The sequence below is a fragment of the Cygnus atratus genome, chromosome 29, assembly GCF_013377495.2.
Source record: "Cygnus atratus isolate AKBS03 ecotype Queensland, Australia chromosome 29, CAtr_DNAZoo_HiC_assembly, whole genome shotgun sequence".
NCBI classification, from domain to species: domain Eukaryota; kingdom Metazoa; phylum Chordata; class Aves; order Anseriformes; family Anatidae; genus Cygnus; species Cygnus atratus.
Window position 1 is genome coordinate 2,010,969 of NC_066390.1, and position 23,498 is coordinate 2,034,466.

The following is a 23,498-nucleotide window of genomic DNA, read 5'->3' on the forward strand; positions in this document are numbered from 1 at the left end:
GCCTGGAGGGTCGGCATTGTTTTTCGCATCCATAAATCACCGCTCTTTGTGGCCCGTTCCCCATGCATTGCACAATTCAGGTTAGGTTATAAATAGGGTCCTGGGCTCTTTCAGGTTGATAAAGGACGAGGGGGGTGGAGCAGCAGGGAGGCGTCACGACTACATAACACTTTCATTGCCCTGTCAAAATAAAGAATACCAGCGCTGCCGACCCCTTTTTTTGCAGCATATATCAGCCAGGCTTCTGACACCACGTTTCAGGCCAAAATAGGGAATCAAAAAAAAAAAAAAAAGAAAAAAAAACACAGACCCTCCCCCAGTTTCCCAATGTTCGCCACCCAGCCCCGCAGTGTGAGAGCTGCTGGATGTGGCTGCAGAGCCCAGCACCGTGGCAGCACCATGCCCGCCATGGGGTCCCCTCAGCACGTGGCAGGGCACCGGGATGGAGCTGCTGCTGCCACCAGAGCCCGAGCAGGCAGTGCCAGCCCCACCAGCCCTCCGTTTTCTTGCAGCACAGGAGGCAGAAAAACCCCCAGAAGATGCAGAGCAGGATCGCAGCTCCGCAGAGCTTTTGAGAAGACCCGCTGGGCACAGTTCCCCGGGGCTGTAGCCTTGCTCATATCAAACACGCCTCTGAAATGACGCACGAGGCCACCTGAGCTCTGTCACCTGGTTGTCCTCATCACAGCTCTTCCATCAATGCACAGCAGAGCTGGAGCTTGGACCTGGGGACCTCGTACCCAAACTTCAGGGATTTGCGCTCAAACCCCTGCCGATATCCCTGGCCATGAGCACGTTGGTTGCTGCTGGGCTTCTTCTGCCTGGGCTGCAGCCCAGGCTCCCCTGGTCCAGGAGTGAGTGCCCCAAAGCCTCGTGAGCATTACCTAAAGCCAGAGAATCCGCTAAAGAGCGCGGGGACATCGTCTGCTTCACGCAAACATGATGGAGGAGGTGCCCAGAGCTGGGGGAGGGCTCGCGCTCTGTCCTTGGGCGACAATGATAATCAGGGAGATTTATATACGGGAAAGGGCAGGGGGGAACCGCAGGGAGATTAAGAAGGTGTTTTGTGAGCAGGTGAGGTGGGTTTCGTCCGAAGAGTTCAGTGCAATAATTAAAAAAATTTTAAAAAAGGGAAGTCGTGGTTTCTGGGCTGCTCCTCGCGGAGGGGTGCGAGGCTGTGTTTCCTGCGCACCCTTTGGCTGTTGCCTCACGTTAAGTTGCAAATTATGAAAAAAAAAAAAAAAAAAACACAAGGGCTTTCCCTCACCCCCAGGAGCAGCGTGCCAGGCTTGCAGCCTGCACGGCACCCAAGCAATGCAGCAGCGTGGGGAGGTGACACCACTACAGCGGCCACCGCAGCCCCTCCGGACCCCTCTCCAGATACCATGAGCTCCTCTCCGAGGGCAGGAAGGTTATCCCGAGCGAGCCCCCAGCCGAGCCGAGGGACAAATCTGACACAGATCTGCCTTTAACAGCTCCAGTGATAAAAATGCCAGTTTATTGGAAACACATGGAGTATTTATAGGGGACATCAAAGCGGGAAGGAGGTTTACATAGCAACAGGCCAGATTGAGCAGAAGGCATCTGCTTTTTCGGCAGCCATGGGGCTCTCATGAGGCACAATAAATTGGCGGCACACTGGCCCTTTCATTCCCTCCTTTGGGGAAAGCAAAGGTTGGCAAAACAAAATGTAACCACATGCCCAGCCATGTAAAACATGACAGGAATGGGAGCGTCGGGTTACACGCTGCGCGCCTGCACCCGAGCCAGCAGCGCTCGCCGCCGAGAGCAGCGACAGCAGCCCCAAAGGGCACCACGGTTCCTGCTCATCTCTTCTCGCCCCTGGCTTCCCCATTCCCTGGATCTAACCCTGGTGGGAAGGGGAAGAAGTCCAGAGGCTGCTGAGCATGAGCGTTTGCCTGGCTCAGCTCCCCACGTGGCTCAGTTTCCCAGCAAGGAACAGGATCTGGTCCCTCTGCGCCTGGTTCCCGTAGGTCGGGATAACGGGGATGCAGCTGGGGTGCTTTGATTTGCACGTGTTCTGACACTGCAAAACCCACAGCAGGAAGGACGGGGCTGATTCTGCTCGGAGGAGACCACCCTGCTTTGGTAGGGTGCCTGGCAATTCGGGTGGTCCTGGGTGCACGGTGTTGGGGCAGCTTTCGTTTTAGCCAGGGAGCCTGGCCGATGGCTGAGCCGCCCGCAGCTCCAGCTTCCCAGGCTGCAGTACCTTGGCTTAATTAAGCTCCCAAACACTCGCCTGCTATTCTGCAAAATCTAATAAGGCAGCGCTGGCCACTGAGCTGCGGGAGGGACGGGTGACACTGGGGGTGCCCCATGCATGGCCAGCTCCAGAAGCAGCTTTGCCAGCTGTGTTTGGACAGCTTTTTGGGTTTGTTGGGGTTTCTTTTTCTGCTATGGCTCCAGCTGCATTTCATGGCTTTCTGCAGCCCCCTCCCTTACCTCTCCCCCCATAGCTCCCTCAGTACTGCAATGAGCCACCAGCCCCAGCCCACCCAGTGCTGCCCTCCCTACAGGCAAGGGGATCTCCCTTAGCACTAAAAATAATAATAATAAAAAAAGGCAAAACTCTGTTTTCTGCCCCAGAAGCAGCATCTGCAAAGCCTTCCCAGCCCCTACCTGCTTTCCTCCAGCAGCATCAGAACCACCTGCAGGGCACTTTGGGGCAGAAAGAGAGCAAAACCATATCCTGCTGCTGCAGGTAGGGTAGGAGCAGCGGGGACTCACCTCAAGGTAGCCTCAGAAAGGGTTAACAAAGCCAGTATGTGCTGGATACTGGGTGTTCACAGTCCTAGAGGCAGAGGGGCCTGGGGAAAGATGATAAATAGCTGGGGATGTCCTCTCCCCTCCACTAATACTAACTGAGCCCAGCTGGGGAGCGGCATTAGCAACTTCCTATTCATCATTTTCAGCTGGCGTTGTCACATCTTGTAAATCACCAAAGCCCTGGCTCCGTCCTCGGTCCTGGGTCCTCGCACACAATCCCTTCCCCGTGGCTGGGGCATCCTGGTCCTAGGAGCGTGGGGATGCTTCCCCCCGGTGTGCTGCTCGCTTCTATTTATTGCCTGCGTGCTCGGATAACCCGACATTTATTTACGTGGCAAGGGACCAGGCTCCTCTGTTAGGAGCCTGCTCGCTGCCCCTGAGGTTTTCTGCAGCCCCTGCTTCTTGCCTTGCCCCCAAGGTGTAGGGCAGGAGCTGTGAGCACCCCGAGGTGGGGATTTGGGTGCTCCGGGGCGGCCCTGCAGCCCCTCCCAAGCAGCGCTGATGGCCAAGCTCTTCCTTAGAGCTCCTGATAGCCACACGCGATCAAGCGCGTTCACCTGCTTCCAAAATCAGGATTTCCAGAAATTTTCTGGCTCTCGGTCTCCTTCCATGCAGCCAGGCGCTTGCCCAGAGCTGCGTTGTGTTGGCCACCCGACCGTCACCCTGCTAAAGAGCCCCAGACCTGGGCACCCGCTCAGTGGGGTCACCAAAAACACTACGAGATTAACCCAGAGGCTCAAGGGGCAGCCGAACGCAGGTACCTGGGAGGGCTGAGGGATGCGGGGACGGCCTGGAAGATGGGCTGGAAATAAACCTGGAGGAAGCAGAGCACGGGACACGGTGGCCTTTACCTGGCATGTCGTGCCTCTGCCTTGTAAGGGCTTGATGGAGAAGGCTCGCGTTGAAAGCCGGAGCGCCGTGCGGTCACCAGCCCCGACCGCCTCCCTCCACGTGCTGCGATCCATCTTCTTTATAGCAAGGATCCGGAGCCAGCACCATCTGCGGCACCAGAAATACAATTACTGCAGAGGGGGGGGAAGCCCCTCTCCTTCCAAATTTCATCGAGGCTTCGCAAAGCAACCCTAAATTACCCCTCGCACACCAGGGACCTGGTGCGGCACCATCTCTCTTTATGTACAATTACGGCTGTGGGATTAGCAAGTCTAATTTTCTGCCCCCTCTTCTGTGCCATGCACGGTGCTTCCCCCCCCTTGAAAAAAAAAAAAAAAAAAAGGAGAAATTGAAATTGATCTCTGGCCATCTGTAATTTAATCAGAAAAGCTGCTCTCTTTGGGTTTATTTTTTATTTTTTTTAACCCTCTGGTCCTACATTAAAAAGGATGGGGCTGGGAGGGGCTGGAGGGCATCGCTGGGGGCTGCCGAAGTTGCTTGTGGAGCTTTGTGAGGGCTCTGCCCATGGCCCTGCCCCACAGAAACCCCTGCCCTAGGGGCTCTTCTCCGCTTTGGTCCTGAAGCCTCAAACTGGGCTGCAAAAAACATGTTCCAGAGCTGTAACCCAAAAGCTTTTCAGCCTAATGCTGCTGCTCCATGAGCAGAAACGAGACAGAAATGGCTTGTAAGGAACACGCACGGGTCCTTGATCGGCTGTGCAGGGCCGGTGTCCACTTTACCCGCACGGGGTTTGTGAAAATGTGATTGTGTTAAAGAAGGGAACGAAATCCAGAGTTTGATTTTTATTTTACTTTCAAAGATATCTTTTCCCAGCACCCCTTGTTAGTCCTCGTGCCATTGTGCTGCTTCATGGGTAAGTCAGATTATGGTCTCAGTGCATACTCGTGGTAAATCCCAGTGCAATTCCCAGGTCTGGAGCCTGCGCTGGCACCAGGAGGCTGCTCAGCCCGCTCCGACATCACTCTGGAGACCTCTTGGCTCAGGGCTGGCCTCGGTGCCAGGGGCTTTGCAACCTCATCGCCACTTGGAGGCTCAAAGTGGCCTCCGAGCTGGCTTCTGCATCCCGCAGAGCGTGGCCTTTGCTGTGCGTGCAGGAGCTGCACCGATCCCAGCCCGCCCGCCTGCCCAGCAGCCGCAGTCACACAACCGCAGCGATGTAAATCACGGTTTGAGCCCAGCCCTGTCCCAGCAGTGTGGCTGGAGAATTGCCCATGCTCCTGGAAGCAGCTAGCTTGGATGGCTGGGACATGGGGACCCCAGTATCCCAAAAATGCAGGCACCCCTGGGCTTCCCCGCGCCCCCCAGTGCTGCCCCATGGATGGACCATGTCTTCCCTTGGGCCAGCAGAGGGAACTCAGCACATGGCATCAGGGAAGGGCTGCTGGGAGGGATGGACACCCTAAATATCACCAGACGCCGTAAATAACATCAGACTCCCCCCCCCCCCCGCCCCAGACCTCTCCCAAATGCCCCACGTCCCCGCAGCCGTGCCCCGATGCGGGGCAGGAGCTGCACTCGGCCGTGACCCAGCCCTGACCGCGGCGAGGCGGGCCGGGGTGAGCAGAGCCCGGCCGCGGGTTTAAATCAACGCCCTCCACTTCCCTTCCATGCTGAGTTATTGCGCCCTGGTTTTGTGATGGAGATGACCGGGCAGTGAGGGATGAGTGACCTGGGCCAGACCACCGGGCTCGGCGCTCCCGGACGGACCCTGAGCGAGGGGTGAAAGATCAGGGCTTCCCTCCAGCCCCTTCCCGGCCCCCCCACCTGCGTGGATGCTCCTGGGCGTCAGCCGTGATTTAGTGTCTTCGGGTTCAGCGGGAGAGCGAGCGATGCTCCGCCGCCGCAAGAGCTGCTCTTGGCAGCGCGTCCCCGGGCCCCCGTGGTGCCTCCTTCTTCACCCGCCGGCTTCTTGGCCTCCGAGGCCAGCCTCCCTCCCTGCTTCGGGCAGAGGATGGGTTTAAGGAATGGGTTCGCGGGCAGCGAGGCTCGGGGACGTGCGGAGGATGTCACGGTGCTGGGGAGGATGCCCGCACACCTGGCAGGACGCCGTGGCACCTAGGAGGAAGGATGCTGTCCCGGCTGGGACGGTTCCGCCACATCTGGGAGGGCACCTGGGAGGATGCGAGGGCACCTGGGAGGATGCCGGCACGTCTGTGCGCGAACTTCTTCAAATAAATACGAAGAAGAAAAAAATCCGCCGGCCCTTCCCACCCCTGCCCGCCGCCTTCTCCCACCCGCGCGTCCCCGGTCCCAAGCCCGGTCCCCGCAGCCTCTTCCCGCAGCCTCCGGCATCCCCTTGCGGCAGCCGGCGGCTCTGCAAAGCCCCGGGGCGGGGGGGGGGGCAGCAAAAGGCTCTGCAAGGACTCACCCCCCGCTGTCACCCCGCCGAAGGCCCCACGCGTGACACGCGCCGCGCTCGCCCACGCCGCGGAGGCGCGGAGGGTGAAAAGCCACCGGCAAACGGGACGAGGCCGGCACCGGAGACCTCGTCCTTACGCAACCGGCTCAGCGCCCGCTGCGTGCGCCATGCGGGAGATTATGGCCCGGGGTGGCCCGGATAACTCCCTAAGCCCCAGATCTGCTCCTGGCATCCTCCCGAGATCAGGCAGGAAGGCTGCGGGAAGGGTGACACCGCGGTGACACCGCACCGGCCCTGCCGTCCTGTTGGAGCAGAGGGGCGCAGCTTGGCACGGGGCACCCCGAAGTGAAAGGGGTGGCTTTGGGGGCAGTAGAGGCTGCCCCTGGGCTGGGACGGGGCTGGCGATGGCACCCAAGGGCTCAGGGGGGTCCTGGCCCCCTGCAGGGGTGGGCAGGGCAGGGGGACACGGGGCTTGGGAGGACACCGTGGGCACAGAGCCCAGACCCAGCGTCGGAGCGGGGATGAGCGCAGCAGAGGAGACAGCTGGGATCCTTCCTCTGCTCCCTCCGGTCACACAGAAGGGCACGAGCAAAGGGACCTTTGGGACTCTGCCTTAGCAGCTGCTTTAAATGGAGAGCGTGGCCTTCCGTGGTCCGCTGGGGGACCCAGCAAACTCCTGCTTTTGAGCCCTTTTTTTTTTTTTTTTTTTTGCATTTTTCCATGAGAACGGCTGATCCGGAGGCAGAGCGTGCCCTTTCCCGGATCTCACAGCTGTCCTCATGCCATAGAAAACACTTAAGACCAAGCAAAAAAAATTAAAAAAAAATAATAAATCACGGTAAGAGAAGCAGCCGGGCTGCATGGGAAGCTCAGGGAAGAAGTTTTGCCCCGACGGCTCAGCAATGCAGTGCCCCGAGAAGGAGGTGGGCTGGAGACATGGCTCTGCCACACCACTCGGGAGGGGATTACAGGAGATTAATTAATGCACCAGCAGACATTGGGTTAGCCTGCAAAGAAGCAGCAGCTCCCAAGGCTTACCCCGTCAGCAAATTCACCTGTGTATAAAGGGAGCTGGGAGGGGGCTCTGGGGGTTTTTGCTGGGGCTGGTTGGGGTCGCTGAGGCAGTGGCACCCTCCTGAGCCGAGGTGGGTAAAAATACAGCCCTGGGCTCGCAGCAGCTCCTCGGCTAAGGATCCTAAATCCTGCCCAAGCAGCCCTGATCCTGCTCAGGGTGGATGGAGCCATTTTAAGCAACGGTTTAAATTAAGATGTCTTGACTTGCTGAGCCCGTGGCAACGCGCAAGTTGTCACAGCTTAGGTGCGCAAAGGCTCTCCCCGATCCAAGGCAGAAGCCTCTTCCCCACCAAAAGGGCAGGGGCAATTTCCTGCCGGCTCTGGAGCCTCACAGGGATTTTCTTCCTGGGGGGAGCCGGGATGGTCCCCAGCCAAGGGGGGACTCGTGGCGAAGGTCTGCGCAGCCCCAGGTAAGGTCAGGGTGCAGAGGGAAGAGCATCCCTCACCCCCACTGTCTGCTGTAGGATTTTGAGGAGGGATGGGAGAATTTAATGGGATTGCTAAGGCTTTTTACCCCCCTCGCAGCTCCAATCGATTAATGGTTGGCTTCTACTTCCAAGCACAAAGCTTTCATTGCTGCAGCCTGCCAATTGCCCCAGACCCAGGACCTGCGATGGGCGCCCTGGGCTGCTCCAGCCTGGCTCCTGCCCTCCTGCGAGCGGCTTGGCTGCAGTGAGCAGAGCTGTGTCTGCTCATTGCCCCTCTCCTGCTGCCACCAGGGGCTTTTGCAGCTGCTTTCACGTGGTCCAGTGAAGCAGAGGCTGCTGTGGGGCCAACTTGTTTCTCCCCCTTCTCGGTCGCATCCTTTGCCCCGGCTGCTTTGCTTGTGCCTCCTCGCTTGCCCTGCCCAGCGGTGTCAGGATCTGCTCCCTGCCCAGCAGCTGAGCTCCCATTGCAAGCACGGGGCTGGGGAGAGGATGGGAACCGCGGCATCGCAGCCGCCCCACGGCCCATTCCCACGCCCCGCTCTGTGTCTGCGCAGCGGGGAGTGAGCGCGTGGCGAGCGCTTGCGGTCCCACCGAGCCAGCAGACGCGGCCGGCCCCTAGCAGGGCTCGGTGCCGAGCAGGACTCGCTGCCCGGGCCGGATGACAGATGACCGTGGAAGAGGAGAATGTGCTGCAGCCTCTGACCCTGAGCTGTGCTACGAGGAGGAGGATGAGTCGAGCGCGGAGTCCGAGCCCTCAGACACCTGCAGCGTCCTCTCTGACGACTCCGTCTACCCCTGCTCCGAGCTCCCTGCTGAGACCGGCGGTGCCGAGGACCTGAGCCTCTACCAGTGCTGCCTCAGGAACGACGCCAAGCTGGTGCGGGAGAGGCTGGAGCGTGGGGTGGGCAGGAGGGAGGCCACGGAGCTGGACGTCAACGGCAGGGTGAGTGGCTGGGGGAGGAGCGGAGAGGATGTCCTGGGAATGGGCAAACTGAAGGCTGGTGGCTGCTGAAGGAGGTTGAGCAGGGGGCAGAGCCCGGGATGAGACCCCAGAGCCTTGGGATGGGTGATCTGGGTCTCCTGGGGTCGCACGGATCCGCAGAGCAGAACCTCAGCCTCCTTCCCATCCTGGGCCCCTTGGGTTTGGGGTGGGGAGGGCAGTGGTGGTCCCGCTCTGAGCGCTGTCCCCTCCAGAACGGGCTGATGGTCGCCTGCTGCAAGGGCTTCGTGGACATCGTGCCCTTGCTGCGACAGTGCCCGCACGTCGATGTCAACCAGCAGGACAAGGAGGGGAACACGGCGCTCATGATGGCAGCACAAGCAGGTAGGGACCCCTCCTGAAGGGCCAGAGCCCCCATCCTTCCCCTCTACAACCCCAAAGATGAGCAGTCAGGAAAGACAAGGGTCCAAAGCAAAGTGACCGGCCCTGTACAACCTTATGGCTTATGTCAGTGCAGTCTTAAAAATGATCAAATTGTGCAAAAGTGGAGATTCTTACAGAAATGTTCCCTTCCTGCCTGAGCAGCAGAACTCAGCCAGACCCTCCGCTTGGTCAGCCCAACAGCTCACCAAAAAAAAAGCCGAGCCTCACAGGTTTACACCAGCAAAAGGCCTGAGCAGTAAATTCCACTTTTGGGGACCGAACCTTCTGTTCCAATCCCGCAGTTTTCTCTTAGTGGAACGGTTTTGCTCCCCCAGGGCAATCCCGGGCTGATGAACCGCAGAGGCAGTGCGCTGCAGTAGGATCGTGCATTATTCCTGCTTCCTTGATTGTTACTAGAATTGGCGATTTTTTTATTTTTTATTTTTTGCTGTTGGATTCTTTCCTGGGTTATCTGCTTGAAGCAGCTGGCGAGCCAGCACCGTGCTCTGCATGTTGTCACCCAGGCTCTTGCAAAACAAACCAGAAGGGGTTAGGTCCAGCTCCCCCCCCACCTTGCCCCACGTTTGCGTTTGGGATGCGCTCACCAAGCCCTTTCTACAAGCGGGCACTAACAATTAGCCCTCGTTAACCACCAAAGCGCTAACGTGGCTTCTCTGCTGCTAAGGACACATCACGATAGTCAACTACCTCCTGAACTACTACCCGGCGCTGGACGTGGACAGGCGCGACGGCCGGGGGCTGACGGCGCTGATGAAGGCAGCGGTGCAGGGGCAGCAGGACTGCGTGGCCGCCCTGCTGCTGGCGGGTGAGCGTCCCCGGGATGCGGTGGAGCTGGAGCTCTGATGCCTTCGGGCGTCCTCTCTGGTTCTTGAGGCTCTGGTCGGAAAGTTAAGAGCTTGCACTGATGTTTTTGGTTGGGAGGGGGGGGGGGGGGGGAACACCAGGGTGTCACCGCTGCCCTGGGGTATTGTGGCACCGTTATCCCAACTTGAACAGCCCAAAGCTGCCTGGCCGTGCCACGGCTTTGCAGAGCCCTTCCCAGCAGGGCAGGGGCTCTGAGCCCTTCCCTGCAGCTCCTCTGACCCCGACCAGGCTGTCTGTCAGTCTGGCACGCTGTCCAGCAGTCCGTCCAGTGCCAGCCTGGGCCGTGGTGACACCTGCTGGTCACTGCCCCCCAAACGCTGAGCTGTGAACACGGCTCAGATATATATTTTTTTGGATGAACCACGAGTTCTTATTTTGATTTTTGAGCTGCCTCGTGCGTGCACCCTGAGCTCTGGGGGTGATTTTGGGGACGGAGCGGGGACACTGCGGTGACATTCTTTGCGTCCCGGTGTTGGCAGGAGCGGACCTGCAGGCAGTGGATCCCATCAAAGGGAAGACGGCCAGGGAGTGGGCAGCCTTCACCGGCCGCTTTGAGACGACCGTTCGCATCCGGAGCCTCCTGCGGCGCCCACGGGCCGAGCAGTTCGGCACCTGCTACTTGCCCGAGTGGCCAGCGCTGGCCGGGCTGGTGGCCAAAGCCCTGAGCCCCAAATCCCGGAGCCAGAGGCTGTCGGAGAAGATCCGCTCCCTCTTCACCTTCCGCTTCCCTCGCGACCCCGAGGAGGATGGCGTGATGGACCACATGGTGAGGATGACCACCGCCCTCGCCAGCCCCTTCGTGGCCACCGCTTGCCAAACCGTCTGCCCCGACAGCCCCCCCGAGGTGGGCAAACGCCGGCTGTCGGTGCCGGAGATCCTCCAGCAGCACGTGCCAGATGCAGGCACCGCCAGCCCCGTGGCCGGGGCAGCCTCGTGCAATGGCCAAGCGGTGTCGGAGATCCGGCTCCTGCCGCCGCGCTGTCCCCAAAGCCGCCTCCTGGGCTTCCTGCCCCGGCGGCTGCTGCTGCTGCGCGGGAACAGCATCTTCCCCAGGGAGCACGTCCCGAAAATCAAGCTGACCAAGGCCTCCTCGCCGCCGGCCAGCAGGAGGGAGTGGAGGCATCGTGCCAGGGACAAGGAGCTGCTGCAGCCGCCCAAGTGGAGGTACAAGGAGCTGCAGGAGGAGAAGAGAGCGGCCAAGGAAGCGGGGAATGAGAAGAAAAGGAAGAAAGAGGGAAAGGGACCCTAAGGCGGGAGGTATCGGGGCGAGGGCCCCAACCGTCCTTGGGACCTGCTCAGTGGCTTTGGCAGGGGATGCGCCCAGGGCCCTGCTCCCTGCCCAGCCCCTCGTCATCCCGCGCCTTGGCTCTGCCCGGCCCCATGGTGCTGGGGGGGGGGGGGGGGGGATCCTGCCCTCTGCCAGGAGCCGGAGCAGGGTGGGGGCAGAAGGGGCTCCCTTCTGTTCTTTTTTGCCTCTTTGATCTTACGGAGATCTTGATCTTGCGGAGTGTGGCGGAACGTGACTGCGCAAATTAAAGTGGAAGCAGTTGCCATGCTAACGGGATTGATTTAAGGAATAAACCCCAGGGCTGCTTGTCGGGCTGGCAGCGAAGCCTCACCCGTGCTGCGAGCATTTCCCTGCCAGGGAAGCCCAACTGCCCTGGTGGCATCAACCTCCCTGCTCCTGCTTTATTTCAGGGTGCAGGTGGACACCGGGACCCCTCACCTTGCACCCATGGGGACCTCTGGTGCCCCCCAGCACCTGCTCCCCTTTGTGGCCCCTCTGTGCAGTTATTTTTTTTGCTGGGTGCAGGGCAGCCGGTGCATTCCCCAGCACCACGTGCCGGGATGGCGGCGAGCTCGAGTTTGCCGTCGCACTGCAGCCACCCAGATGTGGTTAAAGCAGGATATTTTCCCCATGCAGCTCTTGGTTCATGCACCAGAGGGGCTTGAGTGAGGATTTGGGCAGCTGGAGCCCCCTCGGAGCCAGCACAGAGCCACAAACAAAAGCGAGGGGCCGTGGGGTCTTCACCCTGTGCAGGCTTGGGGGCGGCAGGGACAGTCCTGGCTCTGCTCCCTGTGCACATCGCGGGTCCCCGGCAGCGGTGTCTGAGTCACGGGGCTGCTGCTGGTGGTGTAAATATTTCAAGTTCCTCTTAAAAATGACTCGACTTGACCCCGCGGGGATGCGGGGAGGTGAAATCCGGATCCGAAGCAGCCCTCGCTGACTCCTGCAGCTTGCAAGCAGGGAGGGTTTGGTCGCAGGGAGAGCAATTTGCAGCGACAGGCACTCAAAACACTTAATCTCCTGGTAATAAAAAACCTTTCCCTGTGGGCAGGCAGAACCTGCAACCCGGAGCTGAGCCCACCATGGCCCTATTCTCTGGGAGGCACAAAGCCACCCGCTCCCCCCAGTCCTCCCCAGTTTGGGGTTGGGGCTGTGCCTCACAGGAGCACCAGAAGGTCTGTGCCGAGGCACGGACGGATGCAGGGGGAAGGCGCCGCCGCCTCCCTCCTGTTCCCCCCCCAGCCTTGGCTCGCGCCGGGCTCCCCGCGCCGCCTTCCTCCGGTGCCAGCTTCTGCCGCGGCTCGCAGATGAGCCGGGGGCGGACGTGCACGGAGAGACCTTGGCTCGTGCCACGCTCCTGCCGCACAGGGGACGGGGACAGCCAGGGACAGCGGAGGACGGAGGCTTGTGTCCCCTCGGTGAGACCCGCAGGGGTGGCTGGCTGCGGTCTGGTGGGGGCACGGGCCGCTCTGCTCTGCCATAAGCAGCCGGAATGATTTAATGAAGGCTGATTTTTATTTATTTTTTTTGGCTCGGGGGTGGGAGTGGTTGGGGAGCTTGCGCCATCGTGCTGGCGGCACTGCCCCGGCGCGGCCGGCACCGCGAGCACCCATCCCGCTCTGATTCAGCGCAGGGCTGGCACCCCGAGAGCCCGGCACGAAGCGCGGCGGGTGGGAGACATCGGCCTCCTGCTGCACCACGAGCTGGGGGTGGCCTCGAGCTGTGTGAAGGCGAGGAAATATTCGGGTCAGGGCAAAGGCTTGGTGCTCCTGGGTTCGGCTCTGCTGCTGCCGAGCTCGGCATCGCCGTGGTTTGTCCGCCTGTAGAGGCGGGCGGCGCTGGCGCATGGGAGCTGGGCACAAGGCTTCTCCTCCCCTCTCCTTGCTGCTCAGCCTCCATCTCCCAGCCCTTTCTCATCCCGGTGCTGGAAATCATTCAGAACCATCCTTGCCCTGCTGAAATCCTGGTGGCAGACCTCAGCTGTTGAAACCTCCCTTGGTCCGCCTGTCGTTACAGCCGGTCCCGGTCTCGGGATGAATATTCCCGAATTCTCCTTCAGCTCCAGCGCGAGGAGCGCGAGGCTTCCCGCTGCAGTGCGGTTCGAGCCCTGCCCTCGTTGCAGCAGCAGCACTGCTGGCAGTGACAGATCAGCCGTCCCCAGGGCTCCCACGCGCTCTCCCTCCTGCCCCTGCGCTCCTCAAGCCGCTGCACCGTGGGAACAGGGACACACAGCGGCTTCTAAAAGTTTTTTAAAATCTCTTTTATTTCCCCCAGTGGAGATTACGGTTAAAAACAAATCCAGGTTCCCAGCGCGGAAGAGAGCAGCGCCTGAAGCAGAGCCCTTGCTGGAGACTGCGCATCCTGTGCCCGGCTGCTGAGGGCAAAATTCGGGGCCGCTGCCCCCCCCCCCTCGAGGACCCCCCTCCGGGAGGGGCTGGCGGCTGCAATCTGCGCCAGGGCAGAGATGGTCACGGCGATAGGGCGGCTGCAGCACAGACTTCCTCCGGCAGACAGCCGCTGCTATCTGATGGAAACTGCCCGTTTCCCATGCGTGGACGCCGGCTCCGCAAAAATTCCTCCCGCCTCCGCCACGGGCAAGGTCACGCACGAAGGCTCCGCACGTTTGATCCTGGTTTTGTGCTCTTGTTTGTCTCACTTCCTCCGTCGAGGGTGATTGGGGAGATAGCGGAGGAACCTCGGGCAGGACCTCAAAGCTCCACGGCCGAGCTCTGCCGCCAGTGCCCAGGCGGGGAGGCCGCGGCGGCTCCGGGGAGGGTCGTGCTGCAATTTTGGGCTCGTGATGCAATTGGGGTTTGTGATGAAACGGGGGACGGCGAGGGAAATCAGGCCACGTAGCTCAGTTAGGAAAGAGGATGCGACGCCAGCCCCGGTGCTGCCGGCTGCATCCACGTGAGCTGCTCGAGGTGTCTGGAAGGAGCAGCTGGGGGAAAGCTGGGGCTGGGGGTGCTGGGGAGGAGGTGGGGGGGGGTGGGGACACAGGACCCCATCCAGGGTGGCTGAAACTGCAACCCCGGGGCAGCAAAAGGGGAAGCGCCGCTTCCGCTGCCCGCAGTGGGGTTGGCTCTGTGCGCCCCACGCCGTGGGAACGGCACCACCGCGGGTGTCCCAGCGCAGCTGGGCGGTCTCGAGGACGGTGGCACATGGGAGACGTGCCCATGGGTCCCTTTGTCCCAGCCCTGCAGAGAAGGCTGAGCACCCCTTGGTGCAGTGCTCCTTGCGCTCCAGAAGTCCTACTGGGGACAGCACTGGACAGCTGGGAAGCCCCTTTGGTCCCCCGTGATGTTCCCATCCCCACAGGGGACAAGCACCGGTGCAGTGGGAGAGGTGGCCCAGTGCTCTAACGCTAACCACAGCATCCTCCCTACCCCTGGTACCCCCAAATAAACGCCACAAATTGAGCGGCTGCGACTCTGCCGGGTGCAGGAGCCTTTGGGTGCTCCGGACCTGGCAGGGTGCAGCCCCAGGGCCTCGTCTGGACTCAAAAGTCAGGAAAATTTGGGGAAGCAGCTGGTGAGGGACAGGGGCGGGAGGAGCGGGACGAGGGAGAGCAACCAGGATGGAGCTGGGGCCCGGTGTGCGGGAGGAAGGGAGGCTGGATGGGGATGTGTGCTCAGCAATAGGAAATGCTTTATTAGCTGGGAGTGGTGGAGAAAAGCCAGGCAGGAAGAGGCAGTAATAAGAAACATTTTTGTGACTTCTCCCACATCCAGACCACAGAGCGTTCGCCAGGCGGCCGTGTCAGGGCAGCGGGGCCAGGACGGGAGCTGAGCCTCTCCGGGGTCCTGGGAGCAGCCCCATGAGGCTCCCCAGGGTGCAGAGCACGGCCGGGAGCGTCCCTGGCTGAGCCTGGTGTGGGACACAGGGGGAGCACGGCCAGGAAGCCTCCCCAGGAGCAGCAGCACAGCCGGGCAGCACCCACGGGGCCGGTGCGGATGCTGTAGGTGAGTCGCAAAGCGCCGCGCGCTCTCGGGGTTCAGCCGTGGGGAAGCTGCACGGAGCGGAGCCGCGTGGGACCCCCACCTCCGTGGGACCGGGCCCCCCAGCCTGGCTCTGCCTTCCGCTCCCAGGGGTCCCCGTCTTCTTTCCTCAAAGCTTCCATCACCTTTTAACTCCCAGGGCAGCTGCTGCCGAGCACAGGGCAGGGGCTAATCTCTGCCGAACATCTCCAGGCTCGGAGATTGGCCAGTTTCCCTCTGGATTTTCACCAACGTGGCCAAAATCAGGAGCTGGCCCCATTCCCATTGCATTCAGTGGGACACCAGGGTTTATGTCAGGGTAGCAGACGCTGGAAGCTCGATTTTGGGAACATAAATCTGGATTTACAGCAGCGTAGCTGAGAGCAGGACCTGCCCCCGGGCCCTCGGCAAAGAGCTAAAATAATATACAGCCGCTAAGAAGACCCTGAGCTGATGAGAGGGCTGGGAAATGGTGGACAGGGGTGCGTCTTTAAAATGCATGGGTTACAGTGAGGGAAAGTTCAAACCACAGCAGCCGGGCTGGAGGCGAGGCACGGTGCAGTGCCCCATGCTGCTTGCAAGCACGGCTTCTGCTGGGCAAAACCCAGTGTGAGGGCCGGGGCAGGAAACCTCTCCTGCACTGCTGCGTGCAAGGAGATGCGTGCGAGGAGATGCGTGCAAGGCTGGCATCGCGTTCCTGTTTCTCTTATTAATGTGTCTGAGCTGGTTTTGCTGCTCTCTGCGCGCGTCTTATGGTGCAGCAACCCCCGTTGGTGCAAGGGGCCGGGGTGCGCAGCCTGTCCACGCGGCTCCCCGCTGTGCCTGAACTTCGCCTCCATCCTTCCTGCGCCGTTTGGAAAACCTTCCTCCCGCAGGAGATGGGGTTTGCTCAGCTGGAAGCGTGCAAGCGTGGCCACGGGGCGCTGCAGCCCTGTTTCTGCCCGGGCACCCAGCGGGTCCGGGCTTTCCCGTTGGCTCCTGTCCCCAGTGCTGCTTCCCGAGCAGCCCCTTGGCCTCTGCCTCCATTCCAGGGCAGGGAAATTCCTCTTCTCCAGGCTGGGTCTTGCTCAAGACTTTCCCAACCGCAGGGACTTCCATCATTTCAGCCCCTCCAGTGCAGAGGGCTATGAGTGCTACAGCCGCTGCCTGGCCAGGGATGCTCCTGCCCAACCCTAACCCCACCCCCAGGGTGGATTTGTCCAATTTTTTTTCCTCCCCCTGTGGCCGAAGCTGCTGCAAATCCCCAGGGATGACAGGACGTAAAGCTGTGGGGTGACTCGCTGCCAGCCCTTTGGGGCCGGAGGTGCTGCTGTGGACCCCCAGGGGGTGCGAGTGCTGCAGCTGGGCCATCCGCGTTGAAATGGGAAGGAACTGGGGGGGCGTCGGGGCTGGGGCTGGTTTTGACCCATTGCAGATGTGTCCCGGGACATTTCTGACCCTGGGCTTCTACAGCTCAGTGCTGGGGACGGCTCTGGGTTAGGGTTTGCTTTGCTTGCGAGCCGTGCAATTTCGTCTCGTGTGCAGTGAAGTTTTAAGTGAGGTCTGGACCATTTTGTGTTTAATGGCAAAAACCCCGCAGGCCTCTGACAAGGCAGGGTTTTGCTTGGTGGCTTCCTGGAAGCGCCTCCAAGGAGGGGATTCACTGCATGGGAGTCTCAGCTCCCATCTCAAAGAGGTGCACTCCCTAGCACTCCAAATTCCGAGGTAACCAACATGCCTAGGAGCATCCCAGGGGCTCGCAAACCGGGAGCTGAACAGCTCCAGCTGAATTTATTTCCCAAACCCCATCCTTGTGGGGCTGACCCCGTGCTAGCCGAGGGACCGGCCGGTGAGGAGCGCTGCGAGCGGCCAGGCACCACTCCTGCCGGGGCGGATCCTGCTGTCATGACAGCCCTGAGTTCGGGTCACCGTTTCCTCTCCACGAGCTACAACAAAGTGAGCTATTTTGGGGAGGAAAAGCCCATTTTATGCTGCGCAGTGGCCGGAGCCGTCGCAGCTCTGCCCGAGACGGCCACGTCCGTGCGCCTTTCAGCGCGCCGTGCTTGCGTGACTGCCTTTCCCCATCAAGGCCAGAATCTAAACAATCTTGATTCCTGTCCTGGCTGCCATGGGCAGGGCTCCTTGAATTGCAGGAAACGGCGACTTCGGCGTGTTTATATTGGGAATCGCGGGCGACGGAGAAGGGAGCGAGGTGGGGCTGGGGAGCCAGGGCCCGGCCTCGTGGGAAGGGAACGCGCAGCGGTGCCGCGAGGGGCTTGGCCAAGGTTCCTCCTTTTACGAGGAGCTATTGAAAAAATAAAAATCATCATAATAAAAAATAAAAAATCACGGCCAAACCTTCCCCAAAGGCGCAGCTGGGGAATTCTTGGCTGCCCGCAGTGACTCCGCTTGTGTCATTGATAAGCTCTGTACAAAAGCCCCCTCCCGGATTGCAGCCAGCCGCCGGGGCGGCTCCGGCTGCGGCAGGGACCTGGGGGTGCACAGCGGGGTGTGAGGGCTTCCAGCCCCATCCTGAAGACCTCCAGCCCCACCGGTGTCAGTGGGACACGCCGAGGTACGACCTGTGGGGATGGGGGAGGCTGCGGGGGCCTTGTGGCCGTGGCGATGCCCCCTTCCTAGCCCAATTCTTGAGCGCTGTGGGGCTGCACGGGGCGTCCCGGCATCCCGCCGGCTCCGCATGCGTCTGCAGCCATCCCGGGGAACTGCTCGCAGGAAGGGCTGCAACCGGGACGTCCGGAGCCGAATTCCACTTGCAAGCAGCACATCCTACCTCGCGCCGCTGCCCTCCCTCCCCATCGGACACCGCGTCCCGCTGCTTCCTTCCCAAAGCCACCGCGCGGCTGCGCCCGCGTTTTGCCCGGCCGCCAGCCCCGGGATGTTGGGGGTGCCCAGGGCTGTGGCTGCCACTGTCACCCCCTTTTTTTTTCTGCAGGAAAATGTCCCAAGAAGCCTGTGGCGGGGCCATGCTGGCGCTGCTGACCTTCTCCCTCGGCCTTGCTGCCGGTGAGTAGCAAAACAGAGCAGAAAATGAAGCTGGGGCCGTGCCCGACGCCTTCCGCCACGCGCGGGGCGGTTAAAATAAACTCGTGGCTGTTTGGAAACTTAATCGCTTGCTCTGCTCAAAATAAACGGCTGCACGACGTAGCTCCGGGGAGGTGTTGCTGGTGGTGGGGAGCAGCAAGGAGCTGCTCGTGGTCCCAGGAGAGAGCCGGGGGGACCCGGGATGGACCCAGGCTGGGATCGTCCCCTGTGCTTGCTCTGGGCAGGGGGTACGTGGAGCCCCCGAGCAGCACCAGGGATGGTCCCCGGCCCACGTCACCAAGCACAGGTCACCAGCATGGGGCCGTGGGGGGCTGCGGGCGGCCGGCCGGCCGTCTGTCTGTCCCCTTGCCACCGTCCGTCTGGCTGCCCTCGTGCTGAACTTGCTGATTCCAGGAGGGATATTTTCTGCGCCAAAGGGCAGAGCTAAATCGGGAGGCGGGAGCACAGCCGCCCTCTGGCCCCGCAGCGAGGGGCTGCACATTCGGTGCCTGGATCCCAAAACACAACACCCCCAGAGTCCAGCTCTGGCTCCAAAGCTCCCTGGGGCTCCATGGGCAGGATGCGACCCCCGGGCTGTGCACTGCGAGCTAGGGCAGCCCAGTTTGTTGTTACAGCCCATGGGATGGATGCGTTTTCCCTGCACATCCCCTCTGCTGCCTCCTGGTGGTCCCAGGCTGGTTCAAGGGTCTTGAGCATAGATCCCATTGACCCCAAAGCCACCAGCATCCCCAAGACGGGTGGCCGCTGTCCCCGAGCGGCGCGTCCCGGCCCCGTGGCACAACGCGCGCTGTCCTCGTGCCCGCAGACGAGCTGCTGTGCGTGTGCGACGTGCCGCACTGCAGCATGCCCACCTGCACGGGCAAGGTGTGCTTCGTCAGCAAGCGGCGGGAGGACGGGAGGATCGCCCAGCACCGGGGCTGCTTCTCCACCAACCTGCTGGAGAACTGCCGCCCACACGTGATGGAGCAGTACGGCACCAGGTGCTGCAACTCCAGCATGTGCAACGCCGAGCTGGAGATCTACCTGCCAGGTACGGGAACCCGCGGCTGCCCCAGCCTCGACTCTGGGCTGTCCCCCTTCCCTTCGAGGAGTCAGGGGGAGAGGGGCAGAGTTTTTCGAGGGGGTGGAGATGTGTTTGGGTCTCGAGATAATCCCTCTCCTCTCTCGGCATTGCCAGTGTCCCCCTTTGCAATGCAGGATGGGGTCAGCGAGGTGCCCCCAGTGCCCCTCCTTGGGCTGTGCCCGCGGAGCTGCCACCCATGGGGGTGACCCCAATGCAGAGCCCCCCCCTCCCATGCCCAAGCCCAAGCCCCAGCCGCAAAACCTCCCCAGGTCCAAGTCCAAGCCCCACCTTCATTCCCCCACCCATCGTTTCCCCTCCACCAGGAGAAGAAGCCCTGGAGAAGGCGCCGTCCCTGTCCAACCTCCTCCTGATGATCTTCGTCCCGCTGCTCGCGCTCCTCGTCCTCGCGGCGCTCACGGCGCTCTTCTTCTGGAAGCTGGCCCAGCACCGCCGCGAGAGGCTCCTCTTCAAGCACAGCGACCTGGGAGACACGGACCTCATGCTGAAGGCCTCCCTGGTGGGAGACAGCACGCTGGAGGTGGGTGGGCTCCAAGGGGGACCCCGGCTGTCCCCAAAGGAGGGGGACGTGCTGTGCGGGGTGGCCACCGAGCTCACCCGCTGCCTTGGCTCCGCAGGACCTGCTGAACGACGACTGCACCACGGGCAGCGGCTCGGGGCTGCCCTTCCTCGTCCAGCGGACGGTGGCTCGGCAGATCACCCTCGTGGAGTGCGTGGGTGAGGACAGCAGGGCCCAGAGCCCTTTCCCGCAGCCGCCAGCGATGGCACCGCGATGCCAAACCCACGGGGAGGTGTTGGACCCAATCCTTGTAGCCAAAACCCCGTAGAGACCCCAATCCTCGGGGTGGGTGGCACTTGCCCGAGGTCAGCCCACCCCGATATAAAGGGCCCTGCATCGCCCCGTTGCTATTCCCCACCGGGAGCTGGGTTTATCCCGCTGGGACAGGGACGGGGTTGGGATCCCTTGGGGTCCGGAGGGGCCGTGTGACGCGGTGCCGTGGCTGCGGCAGGCAAAGGGCGCTACGGCGAGGTGTGGCGAGGCGTGTGGCATGGGGAGAACGTGGCCGTGAAGATCTTCTCCTCCCGGGACGAGCAGTCGTGGTTCCGTGAGACGGAGATCTACAACACCGTCCTCCTCCGGCACGACAACATCCTGGGTGAGCGGGGGGCCGGGGGGCTGGGGACGGCGGCGTGGCGGCTCCGTGACCCCGTTCCTCTCCCCACCCAGGCTTCATCGCCTCTGACATGACGTCGAGGAACTCCAGCACCCAGCTCTGGCTCATCACCCACTACCACGAGAACGGCTCGCTCTACGACTACCTGCAGAGGACGGCCCTGGACGTGGAGACCTGCCTGGGGCTGGCGGCCTCCATCATCTGCGGCCTCGTCCACCTCCACGTGGAGATCTTCGGCACCCAGGGCAAGCCCGCCATCGCCCACCGCGACCTGAAGAGCAGGAACATCCTGGTGAAAAGCAACCGGCAGTGCTGCATCGCCGACCTGGGTGAGACCCCCGCTCCCCCCGGGGGATGCGGCGGCGATGCCGGCGTGCTTCTGACCGCCGTCCGTCCGTCCGTCTGTCCGCCCAGGGCTGGCCGTCATGCACTCCCAAGGCAGCGACTACCTGGACATCGGCACCAACCCGCGGGTGGGCACCAAGCGCTACATGGCCCCCGAGGTGCTGAGCGAGCAGATCCGCACCGACTGCTTCGAGTCCTACAAGAAGACGGACATCTGGGCCTACGGGCTGGTGCTCTGGGAGATCACCCGGCGGACGGCGGTGAACGGTGAGCGGTGCCGCGAGCTCCAGCCCTCCGCGGGGAGGCTCTGCCTCCGCTCCCTCCTTCCCTTCTCCTCCTCCTTTTTTTTTTTTTTTTTTCCTTTTTCTTTTTTTTTTTTCCCCCCTTCGCCCAGAAGATTAGCTGTAAATTATAAACACTGTAATCTAGTGTCAGCACCCGGCTCCCTGATTAAAGGGCCCATTAGACTCAATCAGCGTTCTGTTTGTTCAGTGCTGATTAGAAAACAAGCAGCATCCAGCGCTGCCTGGAAGCTGGCCACGGCCGGGACCTCCGGCCACGGGGCTTCGCTCTGGAACGGGGACAGAGCTGGGGACCCCCGCAGAGGAGGCTCCTCGCCCCAGCCAGCGCCGCTCAGCACCACCGGCATAGTCCATTAGCGGCATTAATTAAATGGTGGGCGCTGGAGGGTGAAGCAGCAGGTCCCCCCCAGGCGCAGTCTGGTCGGGATAATCTCATTTACTGCCCTGGGGCTCCTTCAGATTAAACATTTACTCCGAATTACCGTGGCCATGTGCAGGGGACGACCTTCAGCCGCCAGCTTTAACCCTTGCAGGGACCCTGGGCATGCGTGCACAGCCCCGGGGCACCGAGGAGCCGGGATGGGGCTTGGGGTCGCCAGTACCCCGGGGGTACATGGGGCTGTGGGGTGCTTGGGGCAGCCTGGGGGGAGGTAAAACCCCATGGATGCACAGCCATATGGAGGTACTAAGCAAGGATTAGCAGGGCCAGCTGGCGGGCTCGCCATGGCTGCGGGGTGGTATCGGGGCTGGATTTGTTGCTGGAGCCCCCATCAGGGTTGGAGATGGTGCTGGCCCCCCCCCCCCCCCCCCCCCCTTGCATTTCTGAGACGTCCCAGCAAGTGTCCCGTGATGCATCCAGTGCTGGGGCCGGAGCAGTGCACCCCAACACAGGGCTGTGTCCGTGCCACCCTGGGGACAGGCACAGATGGCAGCCTGGGCACCCCGTAGCCCCCGTTACCATTCCCCGTGCCCCCCCCCCCAAGTGCCCTGGAAGCGGGGACGTCGCCGCTGCCCGGCCCCGTGCGGGACCAGGGACGCATCCCGCACCCCGGCCACGCTCACGGCGCCCGCCCGCAGGCATCGTGGAGGAGTACCGGCCGCCCTTCTTCGACGTGGTGCCCAGCGACCCCAGCTTCGAGGACATGAAGAAGGTGGTGTGCGTCGACCAGCAGACCCCCGTGATCCCCAACCGCCTCTTCTCCGATTCGGTGAGGCTTCGGCGAGGGCTCGGCGGCCTCTCGGGAACCGCAGCTTCGGGGTACCCCGGCTGCAAAGCGCCCATGTAGGGGCCATGAGCTCCTGGTGGCAGCGGGGGCGAGGACGGATGGAACCCGGGACCCCCACCCTAAAGCTTTTGCAAACCCTGGGGGAGGTGGGGGGGGAGCCCTGGCATCACCCAAAGCGCGGCGTTGACTTCCCCCAGAGGCTCAGAACCATCGGGTGCGGGTGCTGCATGCAGCTCCCCGCTCTCCCTCCTTGTCTGCCCCCCCCCAGGTTTTGTCTGCCCTGGCTAAGGTGATGAAGGAGTGCTGGTACCAGAGCCCCTCGGCGCGGCTCACGGCCTTGAGGATCAAAAAGACGCTGAAGAAGCTGCACCACTCCCTGGACAAACCCAAGCAGGAGTGCTGAGCACCGGGCTGCAGACCCCTTCACCGTGGCCCCCTGGCTTTTCCCGCCCCAGTGGCTTCTAAATTCGAAAGGGAGAAAAAAAAAAAAAAAAAAAAAAGGAAAAAAAAGAAATAACAAAAAAAGGAAAAAAAAAAATAACAAGCGAGAAATCTTCCAGCCCATTTATAAAAATATCCCCCGGAGCCAAAACTTGATGCTGGCTGGGGAGCACAGCAGGCAGCCTGCGCCCGGCGCCATCGCACCCCGCAGCCCCCTGCCCGGCCGGATCCAACCCCGTGCTCTGCCCCAACGGGGCAGCACCAGGAATTCCCCGTAGGGACCCGGCACGGCGCTGGGTTTGGGGTTTTGCTGGAAAAGGCTGGTCCCAGGGCGCTTCGGGGCTGCGTGCCCAGCTGCTCGGAGCTGCACGTCCTGGGAGTCCCGCAGAGCCACGGGAAGGTGCTGGGGGTTGAGACTGCTGGGGCCCGATCCTTCACCCGACGAGCAGCCGGCGCTTCTGCTTTCCAAGCTGTTTGGGTGTTTTCTCAGCATTTTGGTGTTTTCCAGGCATTTTCATACCTTCTGAGGCCAGCTCCTGCTCGTTCCCTGTTTGGGTCAGGGACTACTCACGGCCTGGCCCAGGACGTTCAACAGAACAAGACGCGTGCCCTTATTATTTAATTATTAAGATTTAATATATTTAATAAAGCATAAAGCTATTTTATCGCTTCACAGCTGCACAGCCTCCCCCACCAGGCACTGAGGAGGGGACCCCGCGGCCCGGAGCTTGTGCATGGCTTAATTTATTGCTTCGACACGGGTGTAGCTGTCGTGTATCGGTCCCGCGCGCTCGGATCCCGCAATAAACCTCG

General features: G+C 61.6%; 2 protein-coding genes across 6 annotated transcripts; both read left to right on the forward strand.

Moving 5' to 3' along the window:
* The first annotated feature begins 8,443 nt into the window (after positions 1–8,443).
* On the forward strand, positions 8,444–11,057 carry ANKRD33 (ankyrin repeat domain 33). The gene is made up of 4 exons (XM_035570364.1): positions 8,444–8,503; positions 8,755–8,884; positions 9,609–9,749; positions 10,288–11,057. Exons 2-4 carry the CDS (start codon positions 8,764–8,766, stop codon positions 11,055–11,057), a joined length of 1,032 nt encoding a protein of 343 aa, XP_035426257.1. The 5' UTR covers positions 8,444–8,503; positions 8,755–8,763.
* A 1,348-nt stretch (positions 11,058–12,405) lies between these two features.
* ACVRL1 (activin A receptor like type 1) lies at positions 12,406–23,490 on the forward strand. Of its 5 annotated transcripts, none has more exons than XM_035570359.2 (12): positions 12,406–12,514; positions 13,371–13,728; positions 14,828–15,058; positions 18,006–18,076; positions 18,921–19,145; positions 19,502–19,716; positions 19,814–19,913; positions 20,207–20,353; positions 20,425–20,700; positions 20,786–20,983; positions 22,096–22,226; positions 22,513–23,490. In XM_035570359.2, exons 4-12 carry the CDS (start codon positions 18,010–18,012, stop codon positions 22,645–22,647), a joined length of 1,494 nt encoding a protein of 497 aa, XP_035426252.1. In that variant the 5' UTR covers positions 12,406–12,514; positions 13,371–13,728; positions 14,828–15,058; positions 18,006–18,009; the 3' UTR covers positions 22,648–23,490. The 5 variants fall into 5 exon arrangements, with proteins under 5 accessions (XP_035426252.1, XP_035426253.1, XP_050571960.1 ...); XM_035570360.2 differs by having other exon boundaries at positions 12,421–12,514; positions 13,371–13,695; XM_050716003.1 differs by lacking the exon at positions 12,406–12,514 and having other exon boundaries at positions 13,118–14,020.
* Positions 23,491–23,498: the final 8 nt, after the last annotated feature.